The following is a 25,954-nucleotide window of genomic DNA, read 5'->3' as shown; positions in this document are numbered from 1 at the left end:
CTCAAGATGTAGATTTGGGGGAGGCTAAGAAACAAATCCAGAAAGGAAGGTCAAAGGATACAAAGATGCAGATAATATAGCATCGATAAGGCTAGAGATTTAGTGTGCAGCACGAGGACTGTAGTTAAGACTATTGTATTGTGTTTGAATTGTTTTTAAAGATCTATTTATTTATTTGAAAGGCAGAGTTACAGAGAGAGAGAGAATCTTCTATCCACTGGTTCACTCCTCAGATGGCCGCAGCAGCCAGATCTGGGCCCATCTGGAGCCAGGAGCTTCTCCCGGGTCTCTCACACGGGTGCAGGGGCCCAAGGACTGGGGCCATCTTCTACTGCTTTCCCTGGCCATAGCAGAGTGTTGGGTTGGAAGAACTGGCGCCCATATGTGATGCCGGCACTACAGGTGGCAGTTTTACCTGCTATGCCACAGCACCGACCCCAGAGAACTAATTATGCAAGAGGGTACCTTTGCAAGAAAGTGCACAGTAACATACCAATCACCAGTCACAAATGGTCCCTTGTAACATTTCATTCAGACTTTCCTGCTTAGAGAACAACACAAGCTACCTAAATCTTGCTTTTTTGTCCCTATTCCACTCTTCTGTCACTATTGAGAAAGTGGTTTTTCCTTATTACTCAACATAATAAATGGGATCAAGGCTTATATAGAGAATAAGTAAATGATCCCACTTGCCCAGAAAATAACACCAACCACTCCCCTTCTTCTTTTCTTCCTAATTTGCTTGAAATATTGAATGGGACATTATCAGTGAATTTTCAATTAAAATATATTTTTGGGGCTGGCACTGTGGTGTAGCTGGTGAAACTGCAGCCTGTGGTGCAGGCTTCCATATGGGTGCCAGTTCAGGTCTCAGCTGTTCCACTTCCGTTCCAGCTCTCTGCTAAAGCACCTGGGAAATCAGCAGAGGACGGCCCAAGTCCTTAGGACCCTGCACCCATGTGGAAGACCTGGAGGAAGCTCCTGGCTCCTGGCTTCCACCTGGCCCAACCATAGCTGATGGGCTATTTGGGCAGTGAACCAGTGGACGGAAGCTCGCTCTCTCTCTTTCTCTCTCTTTCTAACTCTGCCTTTCAAATAAATAAATCTTGAATGTGTGTGTGTGTGTGTTTATTTCTCTCCTGTCCATTGCCTGGAAAGGAGTGAAACACCCCCAAATCTCATTTAATCCCTCCCCCTACCCCAGCTATTGGATGAGCTAATTCAGTTAGATTTTCTGTGTGGGCAAGTGGATTTCAGGAGACACTGTGTTCTAGTTCTAAGAGGTGATTATTAAGTTTCCCTTCAAGCCTAAAATGTTTTATGACAAATAATCCTGTGTAACCCAGGGGTTGCTTGAGAGGAAATGGAAGGGAGATGAGGTTGGCGTTGTAGAGTAGCAGGTTAAACTGCCAGAGGAGACAGCAGCATCCCACGTATCAGAGTACCGTTCTGGTTTGAGTCCTAGCTGCTCCACTCCCAATCCAGCTTCCTGATAACATGCCTGGGAAGGCAGTGGGGGAGGCCACAAGTGCTTGGGCCTCTACCACCCACATAGGAGACCAGAATGGAGTTTTGGTTCCTTGCTTTGGTCTGGCTCAGCCCCAACCATTGCAGCCATTTGGGGAGTGAACCAGAGAATAGAAGCAGGCTCTCTCAGATAGATAGATACATAGATAGATAGATATCACTTTACCTTTAAAATAAAACTTAAAAAGTATTTCAAAAAAAGACAGGGAGATGACTAAATGGAAGTAAAAAGATTAGATCTTAAAGGAAAAATTACACATTTCACAGTTTTGCCTGGAACCAGGGGCACAGGGAAGGAAGGGTGAGAAACATGGACCCAGATACAATATGTAACAAGCCACAAACATCCTGTTTTTCCATCCCTGACACCTGTTCTTAACAAGTGGGGAAAGTGTAATTCACCCCTCAAAATGATGAGGTGCACTGGGGAGTAGGGAAAGTGAAGGTACAGGGAACTGACCAAAGAATAAGGACCTGGATGCCTCGTCCCCAGGGTCTACTTGGATGGCCTATGTTCTGGGAATTTTGAAAGTATGAGTATCCAAGGAACAGAGCTCAGGCCTCTTGGTGGTAGCGTGGACGACTCAAAGGTGGGGATGGGCAGGGGCTCGGAGTTCTCCCCTTCCCTTGCCTCCTGGGTCTCACTCCCTGGAAAACTTCCTCCTGCTGGTCGCTCAGGAGACAAGGGGCTCAGGAGGACACAGCTTGCATTTGCCTTGGCTGAGGGCCTCTCCCCTCAGACATCACTAAGGGCCCTGATGCACACATTGAGCATGTGTGATTTCACAGACATCGCCCCTACAGGCACGGTTGAGTGGAACTTGTAGCCATCTGTAAGGACACCGTAGAAACACATACCATTTCCTTAGAGTCTGTAGGTGTTTTGTGGGTTGAATAGGAATGACTTGTCAAATGGTGGCTTCAAGACCACCAAACAAACAGACCCTCAGGCTCATCCTTGGTAGTCTGTGGAGGAATAGGCATAACCAGCACCATCTCTTAATGGAATTGAAAACTGACACTTAATACTTAGCAGGTGAGACAATGTATTATTAGAGTTCTGATAATGTGGCTTGAACTTTTTATCACAAAGTTAGTAAAACAATCAAATTTGAAGGGGCTTGTCAAACATCACAAAAATGGATCTGTGGCGTATGAATTGTAGATCATCCTCATGCATATGCGTTTCTGGGTCTGCTTTAACATTTAAAGCAGGTTATTATGAATAGTTTTCATTCCCATATTCAAGTAGGCAGAAGACCTTTGATATAGTTTATGCTCTTAAATGGGCTCACCCCATATGTGTAAGGTACAAAAGAACTAGGTAAAATTATTTCTCACAAATTCTTAATTAATGGAATCTAAATCAAGATTCACAGGATCTGTTTCGTTGTTGCATATAAGTTTGCTGCATTTAAATAGTGTGAACATTGGATATATTTTTGTAGATTATTCGTATAGCTCATGATTTTTTTTTTTTTTTTTTTTTTTTTTTTTTTTTTTTAATTTTTGACAGGCAGAGTGGACAGTGAGAGAGACAGAGAGAGAAAGGTCTTCCTTTGCCGTTGGTTCACCCTCCAATGGCCGCCGCTGCAGCCGGCGCACCGCGCTGATCCGATGGCAGGAGCCAGGATCCAGGTGCTTTTCCTGGTCTCCCATGGGGTGCAGGGCCCAAGCACCTGGGCCATCCTCCACTGCACTCCCTGGCCATAGCAGAGAGCTGGCCTGGAAGAGGGGCAACCGGGACAGAATCCGGCGCCCCAACCGGGACTAGAACCCGGTGTGCCGGCGCCGCAAGGTGGAGGATTAGCCTATTGAGCCACGGCGCCGGCTCATAGCTCATGATTTTTTAAAGAAAACTTTTATTACATCTTACCATCTAGTGACTTTATAATATATTCAGATTATAAATTATAATCTTTAATCTTATATCCTTAATAAATTAAAAATTATCTTGCCTTAGATTAGTTACATTCAGCTAAAGAACTATATATATATGTGTGTGTGTGTATACATATATATGTATATATGGATTATTTCTTACGTTTAAAGCATTAGTGATAGCCAGTGTAAAACATGAAATGGATAGGAAATAAAAAAGATAAATAATGAGACCCCAAAACCAAATAAGGTGATTGTCATAATAACAGCAACAATCCATAGATTAAGATCAGATGAATAATATCCCATTGGGAAATAAGAAATAAGTTCTTGGTAACAAGTAATTTGATGGTGGTCTTTAGGCATGGATAGGAATTTAGCACAAATTGGAGCTTAGAGGCAAGATACACAGAGTAACCCCATGAATGAAGCACTCTAGGATAATGGTTGCACAGGACCCACTCTGTGGATGTTGGCAGTCTTCCACTCCTCAGACCTCTTCTGGAACATTTGGGTCATTCTGGTTGGGTTTTGTCCAGTAGTCATTTCTGGAATGCTCACCACAGGGTGAAAGTGCCAAGGTAGGGGAATAAAAGGTGAAAAGGTGGGCACTCTCCTTGCCCGCAGATCTCGTATAGTGGGCCAAGGCTTTCAGGTACAGTGATTCTGGGAGATTTGCTTTCAGTACTGTTGGGTGAAGAGGGATTGCTAATTATCCCAGCCTAGGAGTCAGTCAAGGCTTGCCCAAAACAGACTGATTAGAACTCTAGATGCACAAGCAGGAAGTGGGTGGAAGACATAAGAACAGGGAAGAAAGCATGAACAAAAGCAAAAGGTAGGAAGTGGCATTTGCATTTGGAAAACTATAAATAGTTTGGGACTCCAGAGCTATTTATTCAAGTATTTTATAAGGGATGTCATTACTGCTATAATACTTTTGTGGGTATTTTTTGTATGTTTCCTTGATTTTTTGATGTGATACTGCAGTGGAAATATGGCTTCCATGGTAGGCACAAACACTTTAACTTTGGAGTTACTAATATTATTCCATTCCCAGAGCATCCACTTATTTATGTTAGGTAGGGTTTTTGGTTATGCTACCACATGACGATTGTGTAACCAAACATGGCATATATTCAGTGTTCTCTGGATTTCACTACCTCTACCAGTGAGCCCCAGGACTGTATATTATTGGTGGACATACCCAAGAAGTAAAGAGTGACAACCAGTGAGATGTTTACAGCATTCCCACCTGTTTCTTGTTTTGATAAAGAAATCTCTTGCCTTATCGGTGAATATGCCTATAATTTACATGACCCCCTTAGTATCATGCTCTTCCTAGTTTGCACATGTTTACTAGGGACACCTGATCTCCATGATAGATGTGTTTTCCCTTTTTAAAATCACACTAATATCTAAATACATGAAGAGCAAAAGTGTTCTTCCTAGATTAAATGGTTCCATCTTTTCCACCCTAGTCTAATAATTCCCTATATTTGAAATAAGCTTTAAGATAATAAAATTTAAATAAAAACTGTCATTGTATAATAAGCCTGTCTACCACAGGGGTTTATATAGCTCATGTACTCTTCAATGGACTAATTAGTCAGCTATTTATTGAGATGCTTGAGGTAGGCTAACTTTATAAAGAGGTTTAGGCGGGTCACAGTTTTGGAGGCTGGAAGTCCAAATAGCATGGTGCAGGCTCTCACAGGGCCCACTTAGCTGCATCTCCTCAAGACTGATGGCCTTCTTGTTGGAGGAGTCTTGAACATCACATGGCAACACACAGGGAACGCACATGTCTCTTCTTGGTCCCTGTCCCTCTTCTTACAAAGCCACCAGGATTCAATCCTGAGGGCTCCACCCTCATGACCTTATTAAATCCAATCCCTTTCCACAGTTCCAGCTCTGAGTACCATCTCAGTAATGTCTGACTTGGGGGATTAACTCTTGCATGATACTGAAGGACAAACCATGTTCAAACCATAGCAGGAATGCTACATCGGACCTAATAAGCCTGCATGTGTAAGCAGCGGGTGCAGCGTCAGGATTTCATTGCTCCGTTTGGTGGCAACTATGAATCCCTGGGGAACCTCAGTCTTCATAGCTCCTCTTGTGTAGTACCGCTCAGCTAAATTAGAAGCAAAAGTTGTGAAATCAGACAGCACTGAGAATGTGTATTTTTTTTTAGCGAAGCCTTTTATTCTCTTGCTAAGTTCTTTCATTATCCTATTATTTCAATTTTAAGGCAATAAAAATGACATGTGAGTCATTTCTTATGACTTGTAAGTCATGAGTGTAAACTGTCTACACTCACCAAATAAAACAGAAATTAAGGTATGACTAATTTGAGTTTGAAATATTTCCTTCACTTATCGAGATATTTTAGCTTTGAAATGTTTGAATAATTTCCTCATACTCAACTCCTACTTGTATATATAGCAAAAGAGGAAAAAAAATCCTTTGAAATGTTCATATTTTCTACTTCTGTCAACATGAATATGTCATAATATTTTTTGTTTTATAGGACTCATTTCCAGTTGATGCAGAATTGTAAAGTGAAGATAATCACAATAATTAAGGAGGAAATGTGTAAATGAGGGCCTGATTTGAGTTATTTAATTAACACAGATTCATGGAAATTTGGCAACTGGAGGATTAAAATATGGATTTTAATCTAATCTTTTTCTGTATTTTTCAGTATTGCTAAGCTATGACCAAATAAAGGGCAATGGCAGAGAATTAGAGATATGTATAAAAACAATCAGCAAGCTACTTCCTAGTCCTTTGTGGCCTGTATATTCTCAATACTCCTGCGTAGGGAAGTTCTTAGAGATACTTCTTGTGACTCTTCTATTAGGGGTAACGAGGGGATGGAAAAAAATGGCTCTCTTCCCAAAGACAGCCCTGGTGGTGGTGATGTTAATCGGCTTGGGGCAGACTGAGCCAGGTGCCTTATATCTAGCATCACCAAAAGTGAATCACTTTATTCCTCCTGATCAGTATGAAAAGCCAAGTAACAAAGTGGTCATGGCAGCAGCTAAGCCTATCCTGTGCTCCAGCTGACTGGAACAGGCTCCTACTGCTGTCTTTGACCACCACCCTTCTCTGTTGCCACTCCACCCTCTTCACCCACATAGAGTCTCAGGCTGGACTTCCAGGTCCCGGCCTCAGTGCCTTCCATTTTACTTCCACAGCGATCTTCCTTATTAAGCCCATGTCTCAGTCTGTTTTCTATCGCTATCACAGGATGCCTGAGACTGGGTGATCTGTAGAATGGGGTTTATTTTGGCTCATGGTTCTATGTCTGCAAAAACCAAGACCAGCAGAGTGCATCTGGTGAGGGCCTTTCGCATTATCACATGGTGAAAACTTAGAAGGGCAAGTAGGCAAGGAAGAGGGTCTTGCTGTATGACAACCCCCTCTTTCAAGAAAGGCATTTGTTCCTCCTAATGGCTCTGCCTCCCCACACCGCACTGCCACAATAGCAGTCGGATTTCAACCTCTCAGAGGGGACAAGCCATATTCAAACGATTTCCAATGTTCTTGCTCTGTACCCTCCAATTAGAGAGACACAATGCCCGCTTATAGTCAGATGAACCACCTGCTCTATAATTCCAAACTGATAGAAAAATGTTAAGCTGATGTGTTGGGGTCACTGCACCAGCAGAGCTGTTGGGAGAGCCTCGTTCAGATGGGATGAGCCAGCCTGACTTCCCTGAATACTCCAAATTACAGAGAGGAGACAGCAGGAGAGGTCAGAAGGAGGAAGGGGGTAATGAGATAGTGAGCACTCCTTTGGACAAGGAATCTGAATGCCCGGAATTCCTCACTGTAAATGTGTCTGAGGTTGCAAACACAGAGATGCAGCTCACCAGGGAGGTCTGGATTGTGAGATTTTCAGGGATGCTTAGGGGTCCCTGTGATAGGATGTGAGGAGGTGGCCAAGCAAGGGTTGTAGAGTTGAGAGAAGAGGGCTACGGTTAGGTGGAGGATGAACTAAGGGGCTTTATCAGAGAGAAGAACAACCAAGGGAGAAGAGTGTGAGGGAGCCAAGAACTAAAGATTCTATGGAAGAAGGAGCATTCATCAGTTCAAACCTAGGGAGGCCAAGTTAGATGAAGACTAAAAATTGTGTGCTGAAAGGTGCAAAATAGATCTCTGCGACACAGGAAAATGCATTCAGCAGTGACGGCCACCCTTCTCAGAAGCTTTTTGGAGAAGGAAAAGAATCCACACAGTAACACAAGGCAGAGACCCTTAAGAGCCAACTAAGAAAGCAATAACAGGGGCTGGTGCTGTGGCGCAGTAGGTTAATCTTCCACCTAGGCACTGGCAATCCATTTGGGCCCTGGGTTCTTGGCCCAGCTGCTCCTCTTCCAATCCAGCTCTCTGCTTACAGCCTGGGAAAGCAGTGGAAGATGGCCCAAGTGTTTGGGTCCCTGCACCCACCTGGGAGACCCGGAAGAAACTCCTGGCTTTGCATCAACTCAGTTCCAGCCATTATGACCATTTAGGGAGTGAACAAGCGGATGGAAGACCTTTCTCTCTGTCTCTCCTTCTCACCATCTGTAACTCTACCTCTCATTTAAATAAATATAACCTATATTAAAAAAGCATTAACTAGAATGACCCAATCTAATGACTTAGGAAGACATACCACAGAAAATGGGAGGAGAGAAATACAAAAACTTAGTACACTGCTTAGCTAAGTGAGGCTAGCAATAGTAAATGCAGAAGGGACTTTAATTCAAACATCTTTCAACTCATAGTTCCAAACAAAAAACATAATCTATATTCTTTCTCAATATCAGTTTTTAAAAATGTTTGGCTCGGCTGGCGCCTGCAGCGCCAGCACACCGGGTTCTAGTCCCAGTCGGGGCGCTGGATTCTGTCCCAGTTGCCCCTCTTCCAGGCCAGCTCTCTACTATGGCCTGGGAGTGCAGTGGAGGATGGCCCAAGTCCTTGAGCCCTGCACCCCATGGGAGACCATGAGAAGCACCTGGCTCCTGGCTTCAGACTAGCGCGGTGCGCGGGCTGCAGTGGCCATTGGAGAGTGAACCAACAGCAAAAGGAAGACCTTTCTCTCTGTCTCTCTCTCTCTCACTGTCCACTCTGCCTGTCAAAAAAAAAAAAAAAAAAAAAAAAAGTTTGGCTCTTTGCAACCCTCCCACCAAATCTAAGGTCAAATATTTGGTCAATGCCACCTGCAGAATCTGTTTTCTTCACCTACCAACCGTTGTCCTGTTCTTTGCCCTGCTCCGTTATTTTCATGAGCCCCTGTTCTGCTGTATGGAAAATGTGCCTGCCAAGCCAGCATTTCTAATCCATGCACCTTTGTTTCATTTTTCTTTCTACCTTCATTGGCTCCTGCTCTCTTTTGGTAATAAATTCAGATTTCTTTTCCACTCTGCCCTTATCTCTTCTTGATTGCCACCTGTGGTTCTTTTACCCCATTTCCTTCACTGTCATTCCATCTTTCTGATTCCCTGAACACTTGTCACCTGGTACTTTCTAGCATCTTGAAAAGTCACCCCTCTGAGCCTCTCACTTCTGCTCTCTTGGCCTTTATAATTATTTGACAGTTGCATTTCATTAATGAGTAGAAATAGAATAGAGGGTAATGTTACTTAAATATTTTGATTTAGATTACCTTCCTCTTGACCAGGTATTGCATTTCATGAATACGCTCATAATTCAAAAATGTTTCAGTGGTCTTTTTTTTGTCTAAGCTGAAGCTAGGAGAACATAAACCTAAAGAAAACAGTTTGACTACATATACAGGGGAAGGAAATCTGATTTGAAGGATCTGTTAAAGCTAAGTAGCTAGTCACAGCTACTGAAGTACTTACTGTGACCTTTTAATTGAATTGGCACATTTTGACTCTTAAGTGGTAGAATAATTCCTTAAGCCACCAGGAGCTATTAATGCATCAGCCACGGTTATGTTGGCAAAGGGGAGTAGGAAGAAATCAGATTTGATCAACGCCAAAGGAAAGATGACCCAGGACCAAGTGAATTACACGGGGAGGGCAAGCTCTGGGGGCACTAGAGTTTTGGAGAGCTCAGGGCAACTAAACCCAGAAGGCCTACTCCAGGTGTCTAATTCGGGTGATGCTAACTAACATCAGGAAAGGATGCTGACATGAGACAAGACTAATATGAAAAGGAAATTTTCTTATTTAGTTGGTTTGCATCAGTGAATAGGAGTCTATTTTGAAAGATTTCCTCATGGTTCTCTTTCTTTTTAGTTTTTTTTTCCTGTTTCCAATCAAATATATTTCCCCAGTTACTTGCTAAGGAAGGGAAAGGTATGCATCACACTAACTGCGGAGAAAACTAGGGAGACTGTTTGATTTCCCCACTCATTCTGCATATGCCCATTTATTCATCTAAAAAATATTCTTGGAGGGGTGGACACTTGGCCTAGCAGTTAAGACGTCCATTAGGATGCCCACATCCTCTTGTCCTGGCTCCCCATTCCAGCCTCCTGCCAATGCAGGCTCTGGAAAGCAGCAGGTGAGGGCTCAAGTATTTCGGTCCCTGACAGCCCCCTAGGAGACCTAGGCTGAGTTCCTAGATTCTGCCTTCAGCTTCCTGGCATCGCAGGTGTTTGGGGAGTGAACCAAAAGATGGGAGCTGTGTGTGTGTGTGTGTGTGTGTGTGTGTGACTGTTTCTCCATTGCTCACTGTCTCACTTTTACTCTCTCTATACCTCTGCCTCTCCAATATAAACAAATTTAATAATTTGATATGCATGTTAATTGAGAGTATAATCTATGCTAGATACTTTGGATAGAACAGTAAACCTGATGCAGTTCCTGTCACCCTGGAGTTTAAAGTACTGTGCATAGACAAACAAAGGCAGCTACAATACAATAGGTTAAGTACTGAGATCAGAGAGGTACAGACTTTCCTGACACACAGAGGGACACTCAATCCAGATGGGAGCAACAACAGACTTCATAGAGGGAATGGCATTTTATGATTGGAAGCAGTTGGTCAGACAAAGCTGGAGGGAAGGGAAGGGAAGTGACAGTGCAGAACGAATTAAGACCCAAATTAGGAGATAATTGATTAGGGGATAATTGATTCTATTTATTTTGTTTAATGTTTATTTATTTATTTGAAAGGCATAGGGAGAAACACAGAGAGATGATCAAATGGTTCACTCCCCAGATGGCCTCAACAGCCTGGGCTAAAACTAAAACTCCACCCTAGTCTCCCACATGGGTGGTAGGGGCCCTGAGCATCTTCTACTGTCTTCCTAAGTTCATTAGCAGGTTTGGAAATGGAGCAGCAGGGCCTCGAACCAGCACTCCAGTATGGAATGCCAGCATTGCAAGTGGTTGCTTAATCCACTGTACCACAATGCCAACCTCATTCATCCCTATTTCATAGAGCTATTATTGATGGAATTGAATGAGATTTTATATATATATATATGTATGTATGTATATATATATATATATGACACAATAACCTGGACCACAGAACTACTCTAAACAATATTAATAAATAACAATGTTATTTAAGACTTTATTGAGGGGCCAACTTCATGGTGCATTGCTTTAAGCTGCTGCCTACAATGCCAGCATCCCATATGAACTCCTGCTCCCTGCTAATGTTCCTTGGAAAATAGCAGAAGATGGCCCAAGTACATGGACCCGTACTACCCACTTGGAAGACTCAGATGTAGTTCCAATCTCCTGGCTTTTAGCGTGGCCCAATCTGGATTGTTGAGACCTTTTAGGGAGTTAAATCAGCAAATGGGAAGATCTCTCTCTGTGTGTCTGTCTCTCTGTAAGTCTGCCTTTCAAATAAATAATAAAATAAACCTAAAAAGAAACAAACCAACTTTTTTAAAGAAAAAAATAACTTTGTTGAATAGTTCTCCAAGGTGTTTTCCACGTTTTCTGATAGCGTTTTGTCTCAAACTATCTTCTCAAGGATGTTTGCATAGCAGACATCTAGGCCAGATAGAAACAATGACTCCCTCAGGGTAGAAATCGGATTTGTTTTTCCATTAGGTTAATAAAGATGATGCCTCCCTCTAAGGCAAAGGTTGGGCTGGTTTGCTAGTAGCCACCTTACAAGATTGTATTTCCCAAAGTTGAGGCTTCTTGGATGTGACACAAACTCCATGTGTGTGTATCATATACCTGGGCCACTCTGCATTTCTCTTATAGGACTTGGACAGGGAGCAAGGGTAACCAGTGTGAACATGAAGTTCATGGTGCCTATGGTGCTGTAATTAAGGTCTTTGATTTACTTTTAAGAGCCTGATATCCTCTGCCAGCAATTATGAAACCATGGCAGGCTCTCTTGTTAGCTTGCAAGCAAAATAAAATCTCAGATCTTTCATGTTTCTTGATAAAGTTGTCTCTTACACATAGACATGTATTTATTATTATTATTTTTAAAGATTTATTTATTTATTTGAAAGTCAGAGTTTTACACACACACACACAGAGAGAGAGAGAGAGAGAGAGAGAGAGAAAGAGAGGGAGGTCTTCCATCTGATGGTTCACTCCCTAATTGGCCGCAACGGCCAGAGCTGCGCCAATCCAAAGCCAGAAGCCAGGAGCTTATTCCGGGTCTCCCACATGGGTGCAGGAGCCCAAGGACTTGGGCCATCTTCTACTGCTTTCCCAGGCTGTAGCAGAGAGCTGGATTGGAAATGGAGCAGCCAGGTCTTGAACCGGCACCCATATGGGATGCAGGCGCTTGAGGCCAGGACGTTAACCTGCTGCGCCACAGTGCTGGCCCAACATGTATTTATTATAATAATGCATGATCCGGTTGTTTTATAGGATGCTGTTGCCCAGTCTTGACATGGAATACTTTTTATAATTCTAATTATGGACAGTATATAAATAGGAGTTCATAAGATAAAGTATTCATTGTCACTATGAATAATTAAAATTTTATTATTTTGGAATTGTTTGAAAAACCCAAGATTATTTTATGTTTGAAAAATTTCTTCTTTTAGGCTCAGGTGAGACATCCTTATACCTATGTTTTACAAATCCTTACTATCTAATCAAGATGAAGTCACACAACTGTATTTTTTTAAATCATAAGCAAATAGGGGCTGGTGACATGGTACAGTGGGTTAAGCCACTACCTTTGATACTGACATCCATATGAACACCAGTTCAAGTCCAACTGCCCCACTTCCAATCCAGCTCTCTGCTAATGCGCCTGGGAAAGCAGCAGAAGATGGTCCAAGTACTTGGACACTTGCCACCCATGTGGCTTCTGCCTGCCTCAGCCCTGGACATTGCAACCAATTCAGAAGTGAACCAGTGGGTAGAAGATCTCTCCCTCTCTCTCTGTCTCTCCCTTTCTCTGTAACTCTGTCTTTCAAATAAATAAATCTTTTTAAAAAAATACACAGATATTTTTATGTTTTTAATATTTATTTATTTACTTGAAAGTCAGAGTTACAAAGAGAGAGAAGGGGGAGAGAGAGAGAGAGAGGTCTTTCATCTGCTGGTTTACTCCCCAGTTGGCTGCAACAGCCGGAACTGCACTGATCCGAAGGCAGGAGCCAGGAGCTTCTTCCAGGTCTCCCACATGGGTGCAGGGACCCAAGGACTTGGGCCATCTTTTACTGCTTTCCCAGGCCATAGCAGAGAGCTGAATGGGAAGAGGAGCAGCCGAGACTAGAACCGGCGCCCATGTGGATGCTGGCACTGTAGGTGGCGGCCTTACCCACTACACCACAGCACTGACCCCATACACAAATATTTTTAAGTGTTAAAAGCAATCATTGAATAGAAAGCATAGATCAAAACAACCATTGGCTAGTGAATGCAGAATAACATCAGGTGTTTATTCACATATCAGATAATTTCTCACCTAACTTCCAACCATTTATTCAGGTATGGGCACACTGCTTCGAAAAACATAAATTTTCATTTGTATGTGTGTGTGTGTACAGAACACATTGTCACATCTCTGGATATATGATTCAGGAGTTCAAAAAGATAAGGATTATTCACTTGGATCAAATATAAACAAATGACATCCAGTAGGGAACGGCATTTGCAAACTAAGAACTAAAGGGGGCAAAATGCAAAGATCAGAAGGGCGCACTCAAGACAGCAGACAAAATACATGGGAGATAAGTCTTACCTGAATAGTCTAAGACAAGAATAACCTGGAAGAAATAAAAGATCCAGTGAGTTTCAATACAGGATGCTGGAAACACAGCCCTGGATGGAGAGAATAAGGCTCTGAGCTGTGCTTCCCAGACCAAGGACCACTGACCTGGCCAAGGAAGGAGTTGGCCATGATGACATGGGAGCTTAATTTCAGAAACCAAAGTCTGAGTAGGGAGTCTATGAACTTTATATTTCCAAACACCAGAAGACAATTTGAAAAGCAATCAAAGCAGAAGAAAATTACGAAGTTTAATAAACAAAATGTCCACAAAATTGCATTTGAGTCATGGTACCAACAGAGGCATTTAGTGTTCTTAAAACACAAGTGTCCCATGGGGTGGCAGAGGTGTAACCTGAGATAAACTAAATGAACATGAAAGTGCACTAATGGTGTTTCTAAACTACACATCATTTGAAGATTTAATTGTACTCTTGGGGCACCTGTGGACTAAGGAACAGGCAGCAATCACCAGGTACTAAGACTTAGCGTTGTTAAGAGTGTTTCCCTCTCATTCTTGAGTGGGGGTAGGGAAGATGGGACAACAACAAAAACTTCTTAGTTTTGGAGACATGGCCAATATCCTCAACATTATCGTGTTTAGGATAAAGGGTCAGACATTCTTTTACCTGTGCCCTATGTCTTTGTTTATTGTTCCCATAGATAAAGCATCTTGTTATTAGACACCAGGCAAAGCTGTTAACAGGGAAATTCAAATCCTAATTTATTAGTACAATTTCCTCTTTCATCTACTGCAACTGCGGATTTAATTATGAGGTCTGACTTGATACCCTGCCATTGTATCTTTTGCTCTCCTTGCTCTTTCTATAGCTGTTTAAAAAAAAAAATAGAAGAACAAGATGAAGAAGAGTTCTCTGTTTCTTTCAAAGCAAGCTCATTTGCAGTTAGTTCATTGAAAGGTGTCACCTTCTACTTCTTGTTGCTCTTGGGGTCCTTTTAGTCTTTGTCTCCTGAACTGACACAATTACCACCTCTACATTCTGCAAATACAGCTTGCAGAGCAGGTTTCCAAGGAATATAATTTTCAAAAGTGCCAGACATAAGAACGACTCTAAAGCCATTTGATGAGTTCCCTGTTACATCTCCTCATTTGCTTCCTTCCCAACGCGATTTTTGATTTTTGCCTAGAACATGCTTATCGGCTTAAAGGTATGCAGCATCATTATAGCAGGAAGATTTTCCTGTGCAGCAGCAAGTGCACTAACCTTGAATGAAGCAGTTGCTAATCATGTTGCACTAAGCAAATAAAAGTCAGAACCGACCTAATCTTGCTTGCCTAATATCAGTTTCTGCAGACTTCAAGTGTAATGTTCTAATCACTGGCGCAAAACAGCCAATTAATTTGCTTTCCCTACGTGTTTTTACTGGCCAAGCTGCACAGGGAAGCAGTGTGTTCGGTCATAATCATGCTCCACAAAGATGGGAAATGTTCCCTTTGAGCTTCCAATCATTAGGCCAGCTGAAGTGAAGACAAGCCCATTGACAAGTGAGAATGGCAATAATTTATTTTCTATTGATGGGTTGTGACAAATCATGTCGGAGCAGTGGCTGCATACTGTGGGGCTCCGCTAAGGAAGACTGTGATGGGCAAAGATGAAACCCTTCACAGCTCATTTAGTCCAAATGTAGCCACCTGGGTGGTGAATCGGTTCAACATACCAGCCCAGGCATTCCAGCACAAAATTAGATCGCTAACAGGCAGGCCATATAGGGCTTCCTAGAAGGCATTAATCAACAGGGTTGAGCTGTCAAAATGCAGAGTCTGAAATTAAGAAACACCAAAAGGATGAAAATGTGGCAATGCTACCGAAAAAAAAAAAAAAAGATCAAGAATGTGACTCCTACCGCAGGATTCTAGCCACCATTAGGACAGCTCAGAAGAAAAAAATGAATTCTAAAAGGATAAAGAGAGGCATTACCCCTGCTGAAATTTTTCCTAGGATTCTTTTACACATGTTAATTAGTAAAAGCAGCAGGAAGATGTGTGGGGGCTGGAGCACACCCCTTTCCAACTTAACAGTGACAGGTCAGATTACATGGAGGTCCTCCTTACCACCCCACAGCATCATCCATCCCTTATTTAAATTTCTTTTCTATCCAGACCTACTGATCTGCAGAGCATTTGAGTCTCACACTGCTTCTGAATGTCAGCGCTTCAAGCTCTGCAGAATTATTGGGCTCACACAGCTTATTTTCTGAACACTGGTTTTGGTAGGATAGAGATTTCTAGAATTTGAAGGTGCGGACCATCCCTGTATGCGTGTGTGCGTGTGTGTGTGTACCTGTGTGCTGATGTGATTCAATTTTACCAGGATGATCTTTTAAGAACTCATTATCTGTTTCCAGTTATAAAAAGCTTTGCGTGGCATAAACAAATCCAAACAGCCAGAATTTGTGAAACTAACCAAATTTTCACTGAACAAAAGCATGCAGATATTCTATTCCCTAAAAATACAAAATTGAAATCCTAGAGCAACTATTTTCCGTGTCCCACTTGGGTGTTTCTCAGAATGAAGTCTAGGGATCAGACACATCAGAAGGGTGAGAACGATCATTGAAAATGCAGATGCACAGACCTAATTCAGGTCTACTGCCAGCAAATCTCTGAGATGGACCTGGAAATGAGAATTTCACGAGGATCCCCAGAGTGATTCTCATTGTACAGCGAAACGTGCAGACGACTTTTTCTTAGCTGAATAAGCTCTAGTCCGTCTTTAAGTTGAAACACTTGCTTCTTTTCACCACTGTCTTAATACATCTCCCTCCTAGACAAGCTGTGCTGCATTTGTTCATAAACACTCTGAAATGTTCACATTTCCACGCGTTCCATCATGTCATGCCTTTCACCTAGAGTACTTCCCCACCTCCCAGCCCCATCTTGCCCATCCTAAGAGATTAAGTCAAATGAGTGTTCACTTTACATGGAGCCGTCTCCATAACTCTCAGCTTGATATACTGTCGCTCCCCCTCTTCGCGGAGGAACGACACAGGACCCTGCACTGTTCTTTTGTCTGCTCGGCCCTCCCCGGGTTTGCTGCTGGTTCATCCCGGGTTGGCTGCCGTCCCTCCACCTCCGTGGAGGGGCGGTTCCCCCTGCCACATTCCCCACTTCCGCGGGGGAGCGGCACACCGCCGGCCGGCTCTCTCGGGGGCTGCTCAGATGTTCCTCAGGTGTTCCTGGTGCATGTTGTCTCTCTCCTCCTTTATAGTCCTCTTCCACCAATCCCAACTCTGCTACCCACACGCTGAGTACGCTGCTCTCCTCCAATCAGGAGCAGGATCAGCTCCTGCAGGTTATTGGTCGAACTGGAGGCAGCTGTGTAGAAGCTGTTTACTCCTCTCCCAGCGCCATATTGTGGGAGAGCAGATGCATAGAATAAGTCTTAATTCCAGTAACTTAGTCTAGTCCAAGTTGCTCCCCACAATATACCCATTCTGGCTTCCGTGCTGCCCCAGCCTTTTGTTCGTACCTTTCATGGCATTGCTACCTTGCCTCCCAATGTACTTCCCTATATCCATGCTTTGTCTCTTAGTCACTTGGTGGCTCACTCCTTTAGGCTCCTGTCCTGTGCGACTGCTCATTAACTCATAGCACCTAACTCATTGCCTCACACTATGTGCACAATAAATGTTTGTAGCATTGAACTGTTGAGCAATAGATATTAGTTCACTCAAACCGAAGCCCTATTAATTCTATGTTTCTTATAGTGGTAAGTGTTCTCTCTTGCTGTGCCCTCAGAATTCTCATTAGAGTCTTGGAGGAGGTCTCCCTATGAGCAGAAATAAACAAAGTATGCTATTTTATTTATTTGTTTGTTTTACTTATCTGCAGTTTGTGAAATGCTATTCTGCTTTGCATTTTCAAAATTACCATTCATGATCTGTTCCCTGAAAGAATATTTGTTAATATTCTAAGTCCTCAACTGAAACATATAAGTAGTATATTAATTATGCAGAAAAAAATAAGCTCTTCTACAGTATGCTGCCAGAAGCCACTTTTTAAAAAAAATTTCTGATAGCCATGTTTTTTAAAAATAAAACCAGGAACTGTATGCCTTGAAATATAGCTTTGTATGATTTTTTAACTTACAGTCAATGGCTACAGTTGTTTAGCTGTAAGACTATTATTGTAGGTCATAATGAACCATAAGGCATGGGAGCCATAGTTGAATGTTTCAGAACCTCGGGAACAAGTTCAGCCTGATTGTAAGACAAAGGAGTGTTTTGCCTTGAGCCCCCCTAGACTCCAGAAGTACTGGGAAGATTAGAAGGAGGATTGGGCAACTACAGTCCTTTTTCTCAGTCTTGAAAGTAGCGTGTCTCCTCAACCCAGGCTGGTGTTGTCTTAGAGCCGCTTCTTACCAGTGGTGTTGCTGTGGGCTTAGATGCCAGGGAAACACAAGGGAGCAATGTTCCCAGGCTACTTGAAAATTACACTTGAAAAATTAAGATCCTGCAAGCTAATCTCAGGCAGGGCTGTGAAGAGAAGGAACTGAGGCAATACGTGGAAATATTCTGAAGGTTTTGGGAAAGCACTGCTTTAAAAAGAAGGTGATATGTAAAGTTAGCTCTTTCTGACACCTTGCGCTGTTTCAGAAGCAGCGTGAAAAGTGCTTTCTGGCAGCAGCGCATTTCACAAATGTTTCTATTGCTGTTCAGCAGTCATCTCCGTGGGTGTTGCTTTGACTCCGTTGATAATTATAATAGAACGGAGTAGGATATTGTATTTTTATTTATATTAGGGGGCACCTAGGGAGCCCCTAGATATAACTAAAACCTAATTAGGAGAAAAGAACGTTGTTGGCTCAGTTTCTGAATTGGAGAGTAAAAAAAAAGAAAAAGCCCAACAGCTCTTGCTATAACATACAATCATTTCAAAATAAATAAGAATGATAGTGTTTTTGAAATAGGCTTTCTACTTCTCCAACCCCAAATGAACAGCACTGTGTTATTTTTCTGTAGAGCTGATTTGATCCTCTGCTACTTGCCCGTTCCAGAGGTGGCTAATCCCTAAAGCCCTTTTCACTTGAGGATCCAGGGAGGGAGAGGTTAGTCTCCGAACGCTTGGTGTCGGGTGATGAGACTTTGTGTGGAGACTGAAGGAGAGGGATGGACGGGCCCTGAGAAAGGGAAAGCTGTGGAAAGAGATCCTGGTGTGAGTTTTGGTGAGGGAGGAGTATTTGGGCATTGAATGGAAAGTTCTCAATGCTGACCTTGTGATATTCATGCTACAAGAGTCAGAAGAACTCTTGAGGAAGATAATGAGAGCAAGCATATGTCAGGGAGGCTTCTTCTTTTATTTATTTTATTTTTTTGACAGGCAGAGTGGACAGTGAGAGAGAGAGAGACAGAGAGAAAGGTCTTCCTTTGCCGTTGGTTCACCCCCAATGGCCGCTGTGGCCAGCACACGGCGCTGATCCGAAGCCAGGAGCCAGGAGCTTCTTCTGGGTCTCCCACATGGGCACAGGAGCCCAAGGACTTGGGCCATCCTCCACTGCCCTCCCGGGCCACAGCAGAGAGCTGGCCTGGAAGAGGAGCAACCAGGACAGAATCCGGCGCCCCAACCGGGACTAGAACCTGGGGTGCTGGCGCTACAGGCGGAGGATTAGCCTATTGAGCCACGGCACCAACTCAGGAGAACACGAATAGGCAAACAGAAGCCAACCTGACTTTCAGAAGGTATCCTCCCTGTCCTAACACCACAAGGCAGTCACCTGTGATCTGTGCAGGAATCTGAAGTAGGAGAGTGTGGTCAAAGGGCAGATGAAGAAGCTGTGCCTATCTGAAGAGAACTGGCGTGGAGAGACACAGGAAGTTCTAAAAATTCTCCAGAGTCTGAAAGGAACGAGAGACACATGGCCTCTAGAAAACTATCCAAAAAAGGGCTTTAAAAGTGAAATAATGAAATGATAGAAGATCAAATCTGAGCTGGAAATGTCAGGAAAGAAATAGAGGAGAAACCGGAAGTCATTACAGACATGAAGCTCTGTTAAAGGCAATAAAAAGTAGAGTATCGACTCCTGAAAACAAAGTTCTGGAAGTGAGAATTGACAAATAAAGACAGGGAGGATAAATCTCACAAACCAAATTAAGAAAAAGACCCTTGTGAGAAATATTGTAGAGAAGCTGATATGGTACAGACACTAGGGATCCAACAATGGCAAAATTGTAGTTTCTGAAAAGTGCAACCGAAAAATTAAAAAAAATACTAAGTTAACTTTCCTGAAGATTTGATCTTTATATTTGAAGAACCATTTATATATGAGAAAAATACAATACGAAATCATCAGTGCCAAAACATATACAAATATACTTTCTGGATAGGATTAAAATTGTATGGGCGTACTAGCTGAGAAAGCATTTTGTAAAAGGGGCAAACCTGCTATGTCTTAAACTTTTTCGAAGCAATACAGAATGTCAAAATGTCAGAGAACACTGGGTTCGTGGCTAAATAGTTCCAAGAAAATATGATGCAAAATATAAAGCGATCATTCTCAAGTAGGTAAGAGGTTAGGGATTATAACATCCATAATTGTTATCAGCAAGAGCTGAATCAAAATAAAATAGTCTGTAAAAATACTCAATAATAAAAAATCATGGGAATGATGGTCAAATGTTATAAATCCTGAGAGTGTAAACACACACACTTACGCACACGCACAGACACACATCAACCGTTGAAGGGTGAACAAAAAGAGAAGTGGTAGGAAGAATGGGTTAGCACATCTTTTATGATCTGTTCTCAGGAGAGCAAGAGATGCTCTTTTAAGTACTGACAGCAGCCAATTAGAAAGTGACTTGAGGGGCCGGCGCTGTGGTGCAGTGGGTTAACGCGCTGGCCTGAAGCGCCAGCATCCCATATGGGCGCCAGTATCCCATATAGGCGCCAGTTCTAGTCCTGGCTGCTCCTCTTCCAAACCAGCTCTCTGCTATGGCCTGGGATAGCAGTAGAAGATGGCCCAAGTCCTTTGGCCCCTGTGCCCAAGTGGGAGACCCAGAAGATGCTCCTGGCTCCTGGCTTCGGATTGGTGCAATTCTGGCCATTGCGGCCACCTGGGGAGTGAACCAGCAGATGGAAGACCTCTCTCTCTGTCTCTACCTCTCTCTGTAACTCTTTCAAATAAATAAAATAAATCTTTAAAAAAAAAAAAAAAGAAAGTGACTTGAATTCTGAAAGAGAATGTCAATTCAACTATTATATACGTAAGAATATATTTTAGTGAATGTCTCACATCATTATTTTGGTTTAGAGGAAATCCTTGATAGAATTGTCATTACAGAAGAAATACATGGGGCTGATGTTGTGGCACAGCAGGTAAAACCACCACATGCAGTGCCAGCATCCCATATGGGCGCCGGTTCAATTCCTGGCTGCTCCAGTTCCCATCCATCTCCCTGCTAATGTGCCTGAGAAAGTAGCAGAACATGGCCCAAGTTCTTGGGACCCTGCACTCACATGGGAGACCCAGAAGAAGCTCCTGGCTACTGGCTTCACATCGGCCCCGCTCCTGCTATGCAGCTATTTGGGGAGTGAACTAACAGATGGGAAGACCTTTCCTCTCTTTGCCTCTGCCTCTGCCTCTCAAATAAATAAATGTTAAAAAAAAAAGTACAAATTTCTCAGGTTTCCGTAACCTACATTGTACCAACAAAAGTGAATCATTTGACTTGTATAGTGCAGCTTAGGTGTTCATAAAATAATTTGTTAGTTGCTCTAAAGATCCTTTTAAGTTGCGTCAGTTTTTCGCAGTTTTGGTTATCTACCCAAATATTTGTTTATAATCATCCAGTGTGACTGATTTTTTTTCCTAAATATACTGTGATGTTTATGAGATTTTTGTTTGCAGAGTAATAGTGGGGTTAATTTTACTTTTTATTTAAATGAAATTGAAATTTTAAAGATTATGATATCCTTTCAAGATTGTAAAAGCTCCCAGCTTGACATATTATTTGTCAAAGCTTATCTAAGAAGATAGGATGACAGGCGGGAAGAATCAGCAGTTACCTAGGTTCATTAGCATAAAATATGTGGGAAGAGGATGAGGAGCTGTGTTTAAACATGATGGGTAGTTTGCAATATCTGTGCAAATCAGATGCTGAAGTATCTGTTAAATGGGCAGTCTTCCATTTGATTGTGAGTGGTTGTTTAGTGATCTAATTCATTCTTTTTCTTAAGAATGAATTGAAACGTGATCACCCACCCACTAGATGCCTTTCACTGGCAAAGAGCTTCAGTTAATTGCAGATTGGAAAAGCTTTCCTGAAGTCATGAATTTTTATTTCTTAAAATTAATCATGGTAAAATCACAAAGATGATCAGTCATAGTGAGGGCTGTTAACACTTTTTAAATAGCTAATAACAAATTGCCCACTGTACTTTTGCAACTTTCTGGTGTGTATATTATTTTGTCCTCCAAGGTAAAATGACAGAGTGAGCATATTGCATAAAAACTAAGATCATCACTCTCTCACTGCCTATCACCCTGTTTATGCTTAACCAAGCATTTATTTATTGGTTCTTAATGGTAAGGGCTACAAGGTTACTACACCTGAGAGAAAAATCTGTAAGACAGGCTTTCTAATTAATCACTGGGAGGGTTCAGGAAGGTCTAGCCATTTCTGTAAACTGAAGCATTTATGCACTCGATTGCAGGCGCTGGTCATGAAAATGACAGGTAATGTTATATTTCTCTGTTTCTATAGTTCCATTCGGAATAAAGAATATTTACATGTCTCTCTGTGTGTACAGATGGACAGCATTGTTAAAACTAGAGCCCTTGATCACCCGATGGACTGATACAGACAGTTCTACAAAAACCAAACCATAGCACCAGTATTGCAGGAATGGTAGTAAAATGCCACCCACAGGGCTCTGAATTGAAGATCAGCATCTCAGAGCAAAAGGCACTGAGAGAGAGCAGTCAGTGGCAACAGACCCTGTTAGTCAGGAGTACCCATCTCCAGGCATATCCGTGGCTCATCAGGTCAGCTGGAGCAAGTGCCACACTGGTTAACTGCAAAGTTCACCTACAAAATCCACGGTGCTGTTTGCCACAGAGATTCAGGTGAAATTCTGACTTCTCTGCTTGTGCTGGGGCTCTTTCCCAGGTTGGCTAGGGGTGCAGGGTGCAATAGAAATAGGTAAAGTGGCAGCAACTGAAGTATATGGACAGGTCTATTCAGGAATTCACAGTACTATCGAGCCCTAGCAGCTGCTTTGATCTGTTTTTCTGTTGCAGCAGCCTCTGCAACTGGAAGCTGAAGACATTGCAGATGTGCCTGCTGCCTCTAGCCAGGTCCCTGATGTTGGTAGAGGTCACCTAAGCCATTCTCTTAAGCACAATAATATGGACTTGTGACACCCAGCACAAGTACACAATACCCACGATCACATTCTCCCTCTCCCTGTGTTCACCTCCCTCAACTGCAGGCATAGAGGGCAGGACAGCTGGTCATCTGCACACACCCTTGTGATTTTGTTCTTCTTCATCTCCTCTGTCTCTCCTCATCTCTATAAGCCTTAAATTCACATTTCAGCTGCAGAAGATGCAACCCAAGTGGCTTTTAAGCTTGGCTATGAAGTGGCTGGGCCCCTGCTGGCAAGGCTAAGGACAAAGGCTAGGGCACTGAGGTACCACTGCATTTTAGGAAGGAGAAGCATCTTCCCACAGGGGCTGCTGCTTCCTGCCCTGGTACTACCATGGATTCCTAGGGTCACCTTCATACCCTCATATGTTAATACAATGGTGGCACAAAAAATTTTTATGCAGATATATTACAAGAGGTTAATAAAAACAATTTTATCTAGAAAATCAATGGAAATAATCACTTAGGGTCCTGAGATACATGTTCAGATTCTGAATTTCTAGAGAACTAGGAGCTTTGAGTAGCAACAGCCATGGGTTCTCTAGGAAGGAAAGATAATGCAAGAGAACAAGTCAAGGAAAAGAGAAGTTTATATAGAAGGGAGCAGGAAGACAAGGAATAGGCACAGGAGACAATGGTTGTACTGGAATAGTTTTTTTCTTTGGGGATTGGTTTGGTTGGTTTATTTTGCTTTGTTTTGGCAAAAATTAGGATAAATGCTAGATTGCAAAGTCTAACTTCACCCAGTGTGCAGGTCAGCAGTCATGAATTTAGTTCTCTGCTTTATTTGGACTATTGTCTTCCCACCTGAATTAACACGCCCCAACTCACCCCTCCAGTATTTTCCATTTTCCCTTTGCCTGATCCCATAAGAACAAAATGGACATCACACCAAAACATTCAGCAATAGAAAACAAAGCAGAAATGAAGAGAAGTGGATCAGGAATCACCAGAAAGACAACTCTAAACAAAAGGAGACTGCACTGATTTTAGTATTTGAATAGTGTGCATTGCTATGGGTGTTGGTTTCCTTGGACATAAGGACTAAATGCTGGAATTATATGGAAAGTGCAGGTATGTGAGCAGGGAAGTAGAGTGGCTACCAGTGAAAGAAGGCATCCATTGAAGTGGGCATCAGTAATCTAGCTTCCCAAAGGGAAAATGAGGCCTCATCCATTTAGGAAGCTGGGAAACCATGTAAAATTCACACCTCAGAATTCACGTGGCCTAGAAGTGAGGGAGCTGAGGTATTTATATCCCCACAGCCTTCATTCATAGTTAAGGGCTACCTGATGGACACATTAAATCTCATTTACTAGCTTCATAACTTTTGCAGGTTAACCTCTCTGTCTCAATTTTCTAGTCTGAAAAATGGAAATAGTAATAATAGTACATATCTCATAGGGTTGTTGTGAGTACCAAATTAATTTGTCCTTAAAATGCCTGGCTCATTTTAAATACAATATAAGTTTTCTAGTAAATAATCACAGAATTCAGAATTGAAAGAGCAGTATGAATAATAGTTAAATCACAGAGAACAAAGAATGAAGACCACAGTATACATAATAGTTGAGAGAATGGATCATAGAGCCAGACTGTCTGGGTTCAATCCCACCTCAGCCTTTGGCTAGCTGTGTTACCCTGGACTAATTATTTATCCTCTCAGGGAAAACTACTTTTTCATGTATATGAGAATTAAGAAGCAATGCATGCAATGTGTTTAACAAATACCTAATACTTAACAGGCATTATCGTTAGCTGTGTGGCTCAATGTAACATCCAGATCATCAGGGACCACTGGTGCTATTTTATTTTACACATGACAGGGGGCAGCAGGGAGAGGCCTCCATGACACAGCCAGCTCCTGTCAAGTCCTCCCTCTTCACAGCGAGGCACAGGATAAGGTGACCGTTCCTTGTGGAACCAAGAGCGTAGGAGTTAGGCAAGAGTGGGGCACAGGAACAAGGGCAGAGACTCTGAAACAGTTTTCTCCATGAGCCTATTTTTCAGAGGATGTTCAGGAAGGTTCATCTTGTGATATTGCATTTAGATGGGCCAGACCACAACAGACAAGAAAAACTGCAAGAAGCCAGTCACAGCGTTCAATGAAGATCTGTGTTGCTGGAGCACAGACCCTCCATTCTCACTTTTCTACGTCCTGGATGTGCCCCCTTGCCTTTGCTTTAAAAATCCTGACAAACTGTTCTCAGAAAGGCAGTTTTCTTTTATTTTCAAGATTATTGTTTCTTTATTGGAAAGGCAGAATTACAGAGAGGGAAGGAGACAGAGGGAGAGAGAGAGGGAGAGGGAGGGGGAAGGGAGAGGGAGAGAGGGGCAGAGCGAGAAAGAGAGAAAGAGAGAGAGAGAGAGACTGAGAAAGATATCTTCCATCCATTGGTTCATTCCCCAAATGGCCAGCTGAAGCCAGGAACCAGGAACTTCTTCCAGGTTTTACATGTGGGTGCAGGGACCCAAGGACTTGGCCATCCTCTGCTGCTTTACCAGGCGGATTAGCAGGAAACTAGATTGGAAGTGGAGCAGCCAGGACTTGAACTGGTTCCCATATGGGATGCCACCACAGTGCCAACCCCAAGGAAGGCAGCTTCTTTAAGGAACTATAACTTGCCCCCTGTTTGACAAATTAATATCATCCAAATGTCCATACTACCAATTCAATTTCCAGATTCAATGTGATCCGAATCAAAATAGCAAGGACATTCTTCTCAGACCAAGAAAAAATGATCCAAAAATTTCATATGGAAATACAAGAGACCCCAAATGGTTAAAGCGATCTTGAACAATAAAAACAAAGCCAGAGATATCACAATAACAGATTTCAAGACATATACAGGGCAGTTATAATCAAAACAGCCTGGTACTGGCACATGTTTCTATACCAACTGATAATACAGAGTAGGGAACCCAGAAAGTAATCCACACATCTAAAATCAACTGAACTTAGGTAAATAAACTAAAATCACTCCCTAGA

The 25,954-nt window shown here is 42.5% G+C and overlaps 1 protein-coding gene across 15 annotated transcripts in view; it reads left to right on the top strand.

Annotated features, from left to right (window-relative positions):
* Positions 1-25,954, top strand: part of KIAA0825 (KIAA0825 ortholog) — a 448,051-nt gene that overhangs the window by 380,912 nt on the left and 41,185 nt on the right. The window contains exon 22 of one of the 15 annotated variants that reach the window (XM_051853963.2): positions 5,939-15,568. The exons of the other annotated variants lie outside the window; for them this stretch is intronic. Coding sequence (XP_051709923.2) covers positions 5,939-6,011 — 73 coding nt within the window. The 3' untranslated portion in view covers positions 6,012-15,568. Of the gene's footprint in view, positions 1-5,938; positions 15,569-25,954 lie in introns of those variants that run through there. 15 annotated transcript variants of the gene reach the window in all.

This window comes from Oryctolagus cuniculus, chromosome 14, assembly GCF_964237555.1.
Source record: "Oryctolagus cuniculus chromosome 14, mOryCun1.1, whole genome shotgun sequence".
In the NCBI taxonomy this organism is placed as follows: domain Eukaryota; kingdom Metazoa; phylum Chordata; class Mammalia; order Lagomorpha; family Leporidae; genus Oryctolagus; species Oryctolagus cuniculus.
Note: the sequence above shows the minus strand (reverse complement) of the source record. Positions and strands in the feature narration are given on the sequence as shown.